The 13820-nt window shown below is 38.8% G+C and overlaps 3 protein-coding genes across 6 annotated transcripts in view; 2 read left to right on the top strand and 1 right to left on the bottom strand.

The window, feature by feature from the left end:
• Positions 1-433, bottom strand: part of mdn1 (midasin AAA ATPase 1) — a 43889-nt gene extending 43456 nt beyond the window's left edge. Inside the window, exon 1 of the mRNA XM_052585557.1 lies at positions 148-433. Within this exon, the coding sequence (XP_052441517.1) occupies positions 148-243 (96 nt within the window). The 5' untranslated portion in view covers positions 244-433. The remainder of the gene's footprint in view (positions 1-147) is intronic.
• Positions 434-1152: 719 nt separating this feature from the next.
• On the top strand, positions 1153-9699 carry casp8ap2 (caspase 8 associated protein 2). 4 transcript variants are annotated; one of them, XM_052586842.1, is made up of 11 exons: positions 1185-1224; positions 1305-1408; positions 1743-1803; positions 2365-2442; positions 2570-2673; positions 2784-2858; positions 2976-3091; positions 3214-6107; positions 6270-8769; positions 8884-8983; positions 9062-9699. In XM_052586842.1, exons 3-11 carry the CDS (start codon positions 1755-1757, stop codon positions 9122-9124), a joined length of 5979 nt encoding a protein of 1992 aa, XP_052442802.1. In that variant the 5' UTR covers positions 1185-1224; positions 1305-1408; positions 1743-1754; the 3' UTR covers positions 9125-9699. The 4 variants fall into 4 exon arrangements, with proteins under 4 accessions (XP_052442803.1, XP_052442802.1, XP_052442801.1 ...); XM_052586844.1 differs by having other exon boundaries at positions 1207-1224; positions 1746-1803; XM_052586843.1 differs by having other exon boundaries at positions 1153-1408; positions 1746-1803.
• Positions 9700-11316: 1617 nt separating this feature from the next.
• gja10b (gap junction protein alpha 10 b) lies at positions 11317-13673 on the top strand. The gene is made up of 3 exons (XM_052586002.1): positions 11317-11604; positions 11702-13122; positions 13435-13673. Exons 2-3 carry the CDS (start codon positions 11719-11721, stop codon positions 13471-13473), a joined length of 1443 nt encoding a protein of 480 aa, XP_052441962.1. The 5' UTR covers positions 11317-11604; positions 11702-11718; the 3' UTR covers positions 13474-13673.
• Positions 13674-13820: the final 147 nt, after the last annotated feature.

Genomic DNA, 13820 nt, shown 5'->3' with positions numbered 1-13820 from the left:
CTTCTGTATAAACAAGCAACGAGCAGCATGTGTACTACAGAAACGTGGGGGAGTGTGGTGTGACACACACGTTGTACTCAGCATGTGCTAAACAGATGAAAGCTTCTTATAACAGTCTTACAAAGTGCTCAGAACACGCGGTCTTACCTGTTTTGTGAGATATTTGCTGAGTTCGTTGTGACTTTTATCGATATGTCTAGAGATCGCACCTAGAGATGTCAGGCTCAACTCCAGGTTTTCCATTCTATCATTTGTCGTGAATATAACGTTAGGGATGTCCGATGATGCCTCTGCGGCTGTTAAAGCCTTTAATATTTCAAGTATTCTGCGTGATGGGAACCATAAGACGCATCACTCGCTTTGCTGTCTAGGTTGTATCAACACAGCGAGCACGTTCCCGTCAGTATTAAAATCCCAGTCCACATGTGAGTAAATGAAAAGCACTTCCGGGTCATTCGACTGTGTCGCGAAGCTCACGTTCCCTGCGTTACATGTTGTGGTGTATTTGTTTTAGTACGAAACACTTATTTAGCAAATATGGCTTTGTTATTTTTGGTCTGTACTATTCAGCGCGAGTGTCACGGCCGTATTTAATTCCCATTACTCTTCAAAACGAGTATCTTTCATCTTATTTGGTCAACTCACATTAACGTTGAGCATTAAAATCATTGCAATCTTTATAAATACTTGGCCAGCAAGCAATAAACCATGAAAAACGTGGTGAAAAGGCATGTTTTACATCATTTTGTCAAAATAATTTCAGCTGCACCATTTTTATGAATAATAAACATTTTCTAGACTCTAGAAAAAAAATAAACAAAAGTAAAAAGGAACAGAATATACAGATTTTGAAAACAGTCTCCTATTCTAATATTAAGAAACGAGATACCCATAACGTTACATATAAAATACAATAAACTCTGCAGCATACCAGTACTGAAGAACTTAACTGAAAGTTGCATAATAAAACATATCCATACAAGTACCAAATATATATATATATATATATATATATATATATATATATATATATATATATATATATATATATATATATATATATATATATATATATAAATTATTATTGGTTTTAATAATCAGCATTAAATGATAACGGTAAAGACATTTTTTTTTTTTTTTAGAAAAGGAGAGACCGCGGGAAAATGATGTCATTTCCTGTTTGGCGAACGTGTATGGTGGAAGGTTGGCGCGGAGCTGGTGGAAGTATGCTACAAGAAATTTTTTAATCGCTGTCTACAAGAAAATTTGACATTACTGATTAACTGCAACTGTCATTATATTAGCGCATTAGCATGTGCGTCAGATCCTGAAGTCCGCTTTATGGTGTTTGGCTCATCTCACAGATTTATATCCGCCTGTTGTCGTTAGCTCACCACCAGAGATACAGGTATTGTTCATATACTTGCATTTTATTTCACTCTATGGACATATTATAGTAATACTGTATTTTGATCGATTTAATTAGTCAGAGTTTGTGTAAATCCATGGTCGTACAAGTGTAGCTTGTGTAAGAATTATAGTGGAATCGTTGGGTGGGTTATTAGTTTAAAATTAAGTCTATAATTTAGTTTATATTTAATATAACTTTAAATGACTTAATTTCAGTACAGTCTTTCTTCTCTACATGACAGGAAGTGGTGTAGTTGAACTGACACATGCCCCCTTATGCTGTTATTGTCACTGTTTTCAGGAACTTAATGTGCCATTTTTCTTTTCTTCAGTAGCTGACTGAAATGGATTTAACAGATGAACTTTATGGAGATCTTGATGTCGAGCCGTTTGGTAAGACAGTCTGTCTCTCCTGTGCAACTGGCATTTGTTTATTTTCACCTAGTTAACATGCAGCTTTCAGGTAGAGTGCTACTGTGTTGTACCTGTTATCTAGTATTTACTTAAGCCTTTTTCACTATTAATACTTTAAGTTGATTTAAACATTTTCTTAGTAATCCTCAAGAAATCCTTTTAAAAATAACACATCATTAAATAATAATTAAACAATAATTCCTCAACAGCTTCACAAGATCAAAGGCAAAATCAACCAAGTGTAGATAAATACATTAGATGCATGAGCAGAACAACAACTGCACTTGAAATTGAGGTTGGGAATGATCACATTAATACTTGGTTACATGTAGCTCACTGGAGTGCGCTGTCTAATATTTGATCCATATGTAATGTAATCCAGATAATCTTGTTTAATTCACCTCTTTTAATCTATTTCCCAATATCTCATCTGAACAGGTTCAGGGCTTTCAAAGCACTGAAAACATAACTTGCATGTATTGGTCAAGTGTATATGCAGAATTTGCTGTTGCATTATGACATTATCAGTGTTTTTTACAGGTTCTCTGCATCACAGTGAGGACTCTGTGGATATTTACTCTGGCCTGGATAACAGCCCTAAGATTGATGGGCACAGAGGTGGGCTTCAATAATGAGTCATGAATTGAGTACATTCATAGTTTTTATTGAAAAGTAATTTGCTGAAATATGTGCATCACAGAAATAGCATTTTTAGACTTCAATAATCCAATAATTTTTTAATTAGGTAAAGTCAACCCACTCCTTTCCCCACGCACAATGGAATCAATGGATATATATGAGGACATTATCAGGGAAGAACAAGAAGAAAAGGAGGCAACTTATAATGAGGCATGTGATTAGATCTTTGAATATGGTTGCATGGCATGCTACTGGTTTGGTTTTGCATTTAAAAGAAATTGACAGGAAAGTTATGTTGTCTCATTGTACTCTTATTACAGTTAAAGCAAAAATTTGACGAAGCACAAAAGCAAGTTAAGGAACTGATCTCACAGTTACAGCTTTTGCAGACAAAGGTATTTTTTCCTTTTAATGGTTGTTCTGTTATATATTCATTCTGAATACATACCCTCTACAAATTAGTTAAAACCTTGGAATAATTAATTTATTTTTTGCACTTTTTATATATAAAGAATTCCAGTTTGAACAGTGAAAACATACGCCTGAAGAAGAACATTTGTGCGGTCCTCAAGACGGCTAAAATGGAGATTGTGCGTAAGGATGAGGAAATTAGCAGACTCAGCAATGGGTAAAAACTCAATTTCTGGTACCAAGATCAGCAAACAGATGTTTGATACTAAGCCTGGCTTGTGTCAGGCTTGGATGGTCTTATATAAAACTCACATCCCTGTTTGTGTGTTGTCATCACAGGTCTGGTCGAGGTAGTTATTTTCGTCGATCTCAAATGGAAATTGGTCCGGCAAACACAAGGCACACTTTAAACAATTCCACAAGTTCTGTTTTGGAATCACAAGGTGCCAGACAAGATAATGTTATGAGTGAAGTAAATCAGCACAAAGGTAGAAACTCCGTGTCGGATCCCTGTGCATATCCACCAACAACGTCAACTACAGCAACACAACCATTTGAGGTGCTCCAGAGATGCCCTAGAACTGATCTTGATAGTCCTCTGCAGTGTCAGAATAAATCCACTGCTAAATCTGATAGTAAGACCCTCACTCTTCAACCACAGCAGGAGTCTGGACCAGTTCATCCTAACAGAACATCCACAATGGCAGATGTCTCAAATGCTCCCAAAACAAGTGATTCTACACTCAAAGTTCCTGACACAACTACTGATTCTCAATTCAGTAACTTGAAAGACAATAAGAAAAGTTCATCAAAACAGGCAGACAAGCTAGAAATAACACAAAAATGTAGAAGCCGAGACAAAGAGTGTAGCTCGAAGGATAAGAGTGTGTCACAAAAGGCTCCGAGAAGAGTGGACAGCAAATTAGGAAGAAATGAAAAAGAGCTCATGAAAGACAATTTTGTGTCCAGTGAAAACAGGAATCAGCAGCCTGAGGTTCCAGATGTTCTTAAAAGTTCTGAACAATCAAAAAGCCCTTCCTCGCAGTCACACAAAGCCTCACCATCTGTCTCTTCCCAGTTATCCAGAAATTCACTTAAAACAGCAGCAGAAGTAGAGACACAGAGTCAAAGTTCCATGCATCATCAAAATCCAGATAGATCTAGCAGAGAAACGAAACACTCGAGCAGCACAACTTGTATTGTGGTGGATGAAGCAAGCCATTCCCGAAACCACAAAGGAAAGAAAAGAGATGCAAGTGGCCATGAAAAAAAAGAGGAGAAAAGTTCTAGTGCAGAAAGGAGGAGCAGCAGAACTGAAAGAAGTAGAGACCATGAGCAAAAGAGGCCGAAGGAGAGTGACAGGAGTAAAAGAAATGAGGGTAACAGCAGCAGCAGTAGTAGTAAAGAAAGAAGAAGCAACAGATCAGACAGTAGCAAAGAGTATGAGCGAAGGAACATACGGGAAACTGGTAATAAATCTGAAGATAAAAAATCAAAAAAACAAATTGATGCTTGTGGGCAAGATTTTATTTCTCTCAAATGGGATTCTCAACAAAAGGATGCTCATAAGGAGAAATCATCAAGCAGAATCAGTGAACCATCATCAAAAAGCAAAAGATCTCATGGATATGACAAATCTAGAAAGATGGAGGATCTGAAATGCCCGGTCAAGAATGGAAATTCTGAAAAGAGTTGTTTTGGAGACAAGGGTATAGACAAAGACCGGGAAAGAAAAAGAGGTGGACATTTGGATCATAGGGTACATAAGCACAGAGAATCAAAAAATTATCTTTCCAAATATGACAAAAAGAAATCTCCTAAAAAGCACAATGTTGTCGGAAAAGGTCAAGATAGTAAGAATGAGCAGGACAAACACCTTGAATCTGAGTCTTCATCAGTAGTAGCTGTCAGCAGCAGTCCCTGCAAAGCAGCTGAGGATAATAGTGCAGACAAAAAACTGAGTTTTATGGAAACACTGAATCTTACACTATCGCCTCTTAAAAAGCAAAAGCAGTCTTCTGATCTCAAAGAAGCAACATCTGAAGATGCCTCTCCTCATAACAGTATACTATCTGATGCTGGGGAGGAATTCTTTGTCATTGATGAATTAAAGAACAGCCAGAACATAGTTGAGGAAGTGGATGAGGTCCCTGTGCCCACAACTGCAGACCTGATCAGTTCTTGCAAAGAGTCTGGACAAGTTGTTGATCTTTCTACAGCTATAGTCTCTGAGAAGCCCTCAGGTGAACAAACAGATATGGATGTACAAGAAGAGAATGCCATGGAAAGTCAAGAGGCTGTGGACAAAGTGTCTGCCAGTGTTAAATGTTCAGAAGAGAAAAAGAACAAGATTTCAGGTTCCAATGTGTTAGACAAAGATTCATTATCAAAATTAACCCTTACAGGAGTATCTCTAAATCGTGTCTGTCATAACAGCACCAAAGACTCTCCGGGAATCATAGATAATTCTGTTCTGTTCTCTAATATTTTGCCTACTGAAACTTCAGAGGTAGAAGTTTCAGATAATATCCCTGATTCAATTGTTGAAGGTCATCAGCAAAAAGATCCTATTATTGATGTATCTGAGGACACTTCTCCATTGAAAATCCAAAGGAGTCCTCAGACCAAGTCTCATGATTTACCACCAGCATCAAATGGGATATGTCAAGATGATGTGTCATCCTCAGACAAGACAAAAAGTATTCCTGAGATTAATTCTTCTAGGATTTCTGATAGTTCTGTCAACGTTGAAGTGTCCTCTAGCACAGTTAGTGCAGATCTTGATGAGCCACGAAAAGTTATTTGCGATTTTGAACAAGTGGATACTTCAAAACTGGACTGTAAGGGAACTGTGGAAGCAATTGATCCTTCAGAAATTATTGAAACACCGCACACATCTGAAAATCTGAAAACGTCTGAAAAATCCCATCAGAGTCCATCATGGGGTGAGAACAATGTGGCTCCAAAAGATAGCACCGCTGTCAGAGAAGATGCCATGCCATCTTCCCAGCCCGATTTCTCAGAGCCAGATTCCACAGAGAAAGAGGATCAGAACACAAAGTCATCAAACCCTGTTGTGTTTTGCCCTGATGAAGACTCCATGATGCTTACTCTTAGGAACATCAGAGTTATCCCAGAGCCTCTCAGCCCTCTTACAAGCCCAGTCCGGCAGGTGAAGAAAGTACAGCCTCCAAGTTCTGAGAAGCAACCACATGTCAAATGTCTTAACAAAGGTAAGTGTTTCTTTTTTCTTTTTTGTTGAAAATATGGACTTATTAATGTAGGCAAGCCTTCTACAATAACCAGAATAGCATTATTTTTCTTATGAACAATGCTGACTTGACCAAACGGGTCTGCAACTACAACTTACTAATTCTATTATTTATTTTTCCAAGATCTATCAACTGTAACCACTGGATGCAATAAGGATAAAGTGAAAATGGACATGAACAAGGAGAATAAGTCACCTGACTCTTCTGTCACAGTTTCCTCCTACAAAGGGACAAAGGATGCCCCCTCTGCTAGTGGAACTGAGGAAGATGAACTAGAGGATGGTGAAATAGTGAGTGAGAGTGAGGAAGAGGGACCTCTGTTTATTCAGACTCCTCCAAGAGAAAAGGACAAATCTACCTCAGGGACTGATTCAAGTCCAAAGCTATCTGCAGTTGGGAAAAGAATGTCCCAAAAGAAATCTTGTATCCCTGCTAAACATTCAGAGCGAAGCAAGAGTTCAAAGTCATCATCTAATGACAGTCCCACCTCAGGTAAAAGACGCTTTAAAACTGTCAGCCCACCATTGAAAGCAGCAGTCTATACCATAGATGGATTTATGGACATGATAGGATCAATTCGAGCTGAGTTGAGGAAAAAGTACATGAAGCTTCAGAAAAATGTCACTAAAACTGCCTTTTGCTGTATAGTGGATATGTCTCAGGCTTCTTTTATAGAATTCATTAATGCTGTTGACTTGGATAAATTGAGCTGCCAAGGTAATGACATCAAAGTTAGACTAAATAACATTATTTCGTCTATCATGAGCAAGGTCACCAAGAATGGCATCGTCAATCGTATCTTTGAGCAGAGAGCTGGAGACCTCAAGCAGAAGTTGTGGACATTTGTGGATGGGCAGTTTGACTTCTTGTTCAAGGAACTGAAGACAGCACTCAAAAATGGATCTGAGCCATCTAAGGATGCGTCAGTGGATAATAAAAATGCAACTCTTAAAAGAAAAGAGATTGAAAGTGTGGTGGCGGAAAAAGAACCTTTAAACACATCTGGGCATCTCCACAGAACCAATATGTCAAAAGTTGACATGGGAAGTATTGTTAGAGAGGCCCCTCCAGATAATCTCCCTCGCAGGGGCCTTGGGAGCAGGGGTAAAAACATAAAAGCTGTCATGAATGAAGATGATCAGCCGGCAAAGTTGGCAAGTGCAACATCAGATCTGCTTCCTCCTCCAACCTCTGAAAGGTCTGTCCACGAAGGCATCTCTGGATCTGAGACTAGAATTTCTTCCTATGTCCGACGTCTCTCCCATAATGGATCAATTCAGGATAAATCTGACTTTGAAATTCTTACAGAGCAGCAAACAACAAGCTTAACCTTCAACCTGGTCTCCGACTCTCAAATGGGAGAGATATTCAAGTGTCTTTTGCAAGGGTCTGATTTGCTTGAATCCAGTGTTCCCATAAGCGAAAATACAAGTTGGCCACTCAGCACACCTCGAAAGGAAGGACTTCCAGGGGAGAGTTTGATTGGTATTATGACTCCTAATAAGGCAACCCCATCTAAGTTCCTAACATCCTGGCCTTCCATTTCACCCTACAAGTTTGCATCAAATAGCAAAATGCTGGTAAACCCAGCAATTCTCGATGAGAGCTGCTTGTTAGAAGTTCCCTCTAATTCTGAACCATGCCAGCTCCCTCTTCATTCAACTGTATTCTCGCAGAAATCATACTCTATCTTGGCGGAAGATCTAGCCGTGTCCCTTACCATTCCCTCACCACTGAAGTCAGATAGCCACTTGAGTTTCTTGCACCCTGGAACTGGACAGCCACTGTCTGCCCCTAACAGTGTCCTGAGTGCCCATTATAGTGAAGATGCTCTTCTAGATGGAGAAGATGCCACTGAGCAGGACATCCATCTTTCTCTGGACACCGACAACTCCAGTTGTGGGTCGAGTCCCAGCAGGACATGGGAGGGTTCTGATCCACCCTGTTTCCAATTCCAACCCAATTTACAAATGCAGGCTGTGGTAATGGAGAGGTCAAATGATCATTTCATTGTGCGAATAAGACGAACATCATCCGGTCCAATTGAAGGCAATCAAAATGAAGGGCAAGCGGCACCAGAATTAGCTGAATGCCCAGAGCCAACTCTTAAGCCTAATCTCACTTTGACCGATCCAGCCTTGGGTCCAGCACCTGAAGAGACGTCAAACAAAATCTCAACTAAGGTAAACGAGTCATGTCACATTTCAGAGAAAGCAATAGAAGCTCAACCATCTTGCCAAAAATCCTCATCTGAAGGGGTTTGTGATGACAGTCCTGAGCCTGATACCGAAGCATGTGTTAATGGGGAAAGTAGTACAACAGAGACTGAAACATCAGAGGTGGTTTCCGGAAAAGTAAAGAACACCATACAGAGCTCAAGTGCACCAGAGGCTGAATCTGAGAGGGTGTCAAGGAAACGCAAGAAGCACAGATCAGCGACGAAGGCAAAGCGCCAAAAAGTAGAGAAATCTCAAGATAAACATTCTAAATCCAGGCATAAGAAAAGGACAAAATCCTCCAAAGAAAAAGACTCCAAAATTGCAGTACCCCAGGTGTCCCCAAGCAGCCTGTCTGCTAAGAATGTAATCAGGAAGAAAGGGGAGGTAGTGGTGACGTGGACCAGGTGAGTTTATCGAATTAATGCCAAAAAAGGGGTGGAAACTCTGTGTGCATCACGAAGTACAGAAATACACATTTAAGACAAAGCAAACAATTAATGAGCTAATGTTTTTTGAAGGGATGAAGATCGCGACATACTCATTGAGCTTAAAATGAAGGGAACTTCACCCAAAACATTTGCTGCTCTTTCAAAAAGGCTAAAGAAGTCAACAGAGCAGGTATGCTTCACTTTTGTGTTCTTATAAATATGAAGCAAGTAAAACAGCTTTGTAATAATGCTTGATGTTTTTTGACAGATTGAGGAGCGATTCTCTCAACTAATGAAGCTGTTCAAGAAGAAAGAGAAAATGGAGAATTGATTTTAATGACAAAGACTGAACTGACTTTATAATGGATGCTGATGCACATATCAAAATCTCCATAGACTCCGAAGGCAGAAATATACGTTCATTTTGAAAATCAGTGTATTATTTCTGTTGATGTTCATCTGTTTGAAAAAAAGCACTTACAGTGGTAACTTGCCAAAAAGATCTGCAGTAAATGGTACAATCTGTTATAGAGGCTTTTTTTTTTTTTGTTAACTGTTATCAGATTAACAAAATTCATAATCTGAGCAGACACCAATTAGGCTACATTTTTATTACCTGGAGATTTATTTTCAATGTGGTATGTTCTAAAAATCGACCTTGATCCCTGTCAAGGACATAAACGGACACAAAATAGATAAATGACGGTTCATTAAATTTTTTGTGCATAATGCCCCATGCGAAGCCTTACAATTTATTTGTTTTTCAAGCTGGAGATTAATTTTTTTGATGTTTTTGTTTTTCATTTTTTGATGCTGAAAAGTTTTTATGCAATGAAATTAAAAAAAAAAAAGTATTCAAAAGGACATCTCTAGACTTTTGCAGCATTTGCAATGTCTTTTTTTTTTTTGACTACCTCTGAAGACTACAAATGCTTTTAAATCTTTGACCTAAATGCTTATCTTCCAGTAGGCCTCATGTTTTGATCACTTCATTTTTCTCTCTTTTTGTTTTGTGTACAGTATGATGTTGGAATAACATGGCTCTAAATGTGGAGATGGAAAGAATATTTGTTTTGGTCCTCAATTGTCAAACTTTGAGTTTAAAATATTTTTCATTAGTCATCCTGATAGAAGCAACTTGATATTTTCATATTAAAGAGTAACATGTGTTTGTTGTTTTATAGGTAATGAGTAAGGGGATTGATCCCTTGTGTATATATTTGTAAAGTTTAATTGAACTGAAAGATCTTTATGTTTGAACTCTTTTTAAACCATTTTATTTTTCTCAACAAGAAAAATGTAGATGTGGGAAAAATATGTTGTATGTTGTTTGGAAATACATTTTGTAAATATTTGTAACTTCTGATGAACCTCTCAAACTTTTGAAATAAAGCTTATTTATTTAAATGTCATATTTCTTTTGAGAAGAATATTTCAGTTTCTAAACTGCATTCTTAAATGCATAATCTTCCTCAATGATTTGTAGCTCTTATTTTGGATTAGTAATTCATAATAAAGTTTTTATATATCGTGGTATTAAATAGAACCTACTTTGTTGAACCAAACGGTATCGGGAAATTAAAATGATACGGTCTGATTTAGATTGAACAAAAAACAAGGGCAAACTACTGATTTTAAATTTGAATAATTTTTCTATTAATATTAACCAACTGGTGGTTAAGAGTTTTCTTATGAAACGTAGCATAATATTTAGGCTTACTTTTACAGTTTGTAGCAGTGGGTATAAATGCAGTCTCTGAACAATTCAGAGCTCATCGACAATACTATGGTCCAGGCACAAATGGGATATTTAGGTCACAGTCTGGCAGTTGTTAACCTTACTTCACCTCTGAAAAAGTTCATTTAGTTTTTAGCCATTTCTAAAATTATACGAGAACTTCTAGACTCAAATAACAGCTGAATTCATACAAAAAATTCTAACTAAAATTCATGTATATGAACACTATAATATTTTAAATATTAATATAGGCCTACTGTAAGTGAATGAGCTTCAGCTGGCAGGCTGTAATTAAATCTCAACATTGTGCCTAGTGAAGTGTAATTGGTTACAAGCTGAACAGTATCCACTTGCTGAACTCTGCAGTTAATTACATATATCTTATTTCTAAGCCATTAACAGCTGAAGGTAGTTTTCAGCCACCCTCTTGTTACATCACTCTCAGACTACAGAAAACTAAAAATAACCCTGCAAGCATTTGACTATGAAATCGGATGTGTCTCATTGATCATCATGTCTCGCCAAAAAACAAAGGCTTTATTAATGAAATACTGACTTATTGCTTACTAAATACTGCACAATAGAAACTGTACACTGCATGATATTTTTCGGAATTAGTGAATAAGTATATTACACAACAATAAATGTTTCAAGAAGCATTGTGCTAAAATTAAATATGTAAAAATGTCTATAATTTTGGTAGACATTTGGTAATTTGGTAGTCAGGATAGCCAATACCAAGATGCATTCAGATTTTACAAGTATTTGTTATTAATTACCTAAACTTTCCACACAGGTCATGGGGTATTTTGAAATTGTTGCTAATATGTTCCCCATGACCCGCTCTGAACAGTTGTGATGCAAGTTATCCCCTCAGGGTACCGTCCAGCCTACAGATCGATAGCAGCATTGTATGAGTTCAATGCACAGAGATACTGGACTTCATTCATCAAAGCAATGTTCACAGAAGAGTACTAAACACTCCCACAAGGAGGAAAGGATACTGGAGTTGTATGATATTGTTGTTGTGTGATGGACTGATGCAGCAAGTGTTCTGTGAATACAACAAAAATGTAAGTTTCCCTTTATAATTGAATGTAGTTCATCTAACATTTTTATGTTACCTATGTAGTCTATCTATCTAGAGATTTATAACCTTCACTCTTTAAGTTTTAGGCCATGCAAAAATGGGAGATTGGAACTTGCTAGGGAGTATCTTGGAGGAGGTTCACATTCACTCCACCATTGTGGGCAAAATCTGGCTCACCATTCTTTTTATTTTCCGTATGCTTGTGCTCGGGGTTGCCGCCGAAGACGTGTGGGATGATGAGCAAAGTGAGTTTGTGTGCAACACGGAGCAGCCTGGATGCAAGAACGTCTGCTATGACCAGGCGTTCCCCATATCCCTCATCCGATACTGGGTCTTACAGATCATCTTTGTCTCCTCGCCTTCTTTGGTGTACATGGGACACGCACTGTACCGGCTCCGGGCACTGGATAAGAAGCGCCACAAGAAAAAAGCTCAGCTGAAGGTGGAGCTGGAGGAGACGGAGGCTTTGGAGGAGCACAAAAGGATTGAGAAGGAGCTTAGGAAGGTGGAAGAGCAGAAGAAAGTGAGGAAGGCTCCTCTGAGGGGTTCCTTGCTGCGCACATATGTGTTGCATATCCTAACAAGGTCAGTAGTGGAAGTGGGATTCATAGTGGGGCAATATGTGCTCTACGGTATCGGACTGTCGCCGTTATACAAGTGTGAGCGTGAGCCCTGTCCCAACAGCGTGGACTGCTTTGTTTCACGGCCAACAGAGAAGAACATCTTCATGATTTTCATGCTAGTCATCGCAGGGGTGTCCCTGGTCCTCAATCTCCTGGAGATTTTCCACCTTGGTGTGAAACAGATCAAGCAGGCCATTTATGGGTCCAAGTACACGGGAGATGATGAAAGTATTTGCAGGTCCAAGAAAAACTCTATGGTCCAACAAGTATGCATCCTTACCAATTCCTCCCCACAAAAACTTATGCATTTGACACACACTTCCCTCGCACCTGTGTCCGATGGACAGACAGCACCCATGTCTCTCTATATGCCAATGACTGCTCCTCCATCTAGCCAAGAGGTGCCAAAAAGTGACACTAATGGACCAGAGCAGCCCCTCAGGCAGAACCGTCTTCCTAGCCAGCCTGAATTTCAGGCTCTCCAACAGTTGGGAGCAACAGAACGACGACCCACTTTAGACAACCGTCCACACTCCTGTAGCAGTGAGGAGTCTGGGCCCAAGGGCACTGGACCACCTAAAAACATCAGTCAGCAGCCCAGAACTTCACTCAGAGCCAGTAGCATAGAGATACCAGCAGCGTTACGGAAACAGAGCAGAGTCAGTCAATGTAAAGACTACAGCGAGGAGAGCGATTCCCCAGAGAGCGGGAACTACCCCACTGCCAGGAAATCCAGTTTCATGTCACGAGGGCTTTCAGAAAGCCCATCCGAAAGTGCAGCCTCCAAAAGTGGATCGGACACAGAGGCTAACCGTATAGCTCAAGGGGAGAGTCCAGCTATGACACCCCCTCCTGCCACTGGACGCAGAATGTCAATGGTGAGTAGGAGTGAGAATACCTCCTCAACAGCAGTTGAGCGCTATGAGCTCTTTACACTTTTAAAAACTCAAGGTGTACAGTCTCCAGACTGATGTGTATTGGACACCACACCACTATCTAAGAAGTTGAATTATTTTTACTTAACAGCCAGTTACTAGTTTCGAACAGTTTCTTGAACATGTTTGGTATTTTGAAACAACAACAAAAAAATATATATATATATATTATGTATACAGAGTATACATTTTCAATATTGATATCTAGGCTAATGATTAATTTAGTAAATATGAACAACTTCTCTATCTTTTCAGAGCATGATTCTGGAACTGTCTTCAATCATGAAGAAGTAACATTTTGGAGTTCGAAGTATCAGCTGTCCTCTGGGCAGAGAGCAATGGGATGGATATTGCTGTGTATTCCTCTGGCTTATTTTTAATTGACTCCATAATTACTGCAAACATTATGATTACACATTAAAGTCATTTAACTGACTTACTGTAGTGCTGCTCTCAATAAACGCTTAAAATAAGAAGAAAGCATTTATAACACATTTCTTTTCAGTGGTTGTATCATTTCTGGTTTTCAATAACTGTGCTGTGACATTTTGCATAATAATCTACGACTGAGCTCAAAGAGTAATGGATATCATAAATCATTCCTTAAAAATGCAAATCGACTTATGACATTTCATTGACAA

Source organism: Carassius gibelio, chromosome B20 (assembly GCF_023724105.1).
Source record: "Carassius gibelio isolate Cgi1373 ecotype wild population from Czech Republic chromosome B20, carGib1.2-hapl.c, whole genome shotgun sequence".
Taxonomy (NCBI): Eukaryota; Metazoa; Chordata; class Actinopteri; order Cypriniformes; family Cyprinidae; genus Carassius; species Carassius gibelio.
The sequence above is the reverse complement of the archived record's forward strand: the minus strand, read 5'-3'. Positions and strand labels throughout refer to the sequence as shown.

Excerpts from the sequence above, each read along its gene's own strand:
- gja10b (XM_052586002.1), top strand. The coding sequence starts at position 11,719 with ATGGGAGATTGGAACTTGCTAGGGAGTATCTTGGAGGAGGTTCACATT. Across the intron at positions 13,123-13,434 it reads CTGGACGCAGAATGTCAATG|AGCATGATTCTGGAACTGTC; the intron begins GTGAGTAGGAGT and ends CTATCTTTTCAG.
- casp8ap2 (XM_052586843.1), top strand. The coding sequence starts at position 1,755 with ATGGATTTAACAGATGAACTTTATGGAGATCTTGATGTCGAGCCGTTT. Across the intron at positions 2,443-2,569 it reads TAAGATTGATGGGCACAGAG|GTAAAGTCAACCCACTCCTT; the intron begins GTGGGCTTCAAT and ends TTTTTTAATTAG. Across the intron at positions 3,092-3,213 it reads ATTAGCAGACTCAGCAATGG|GTCTGGTCGAGGTAGTTATT; the intron begins GTAAAAACTCAA and ends TTGTCATCACAG.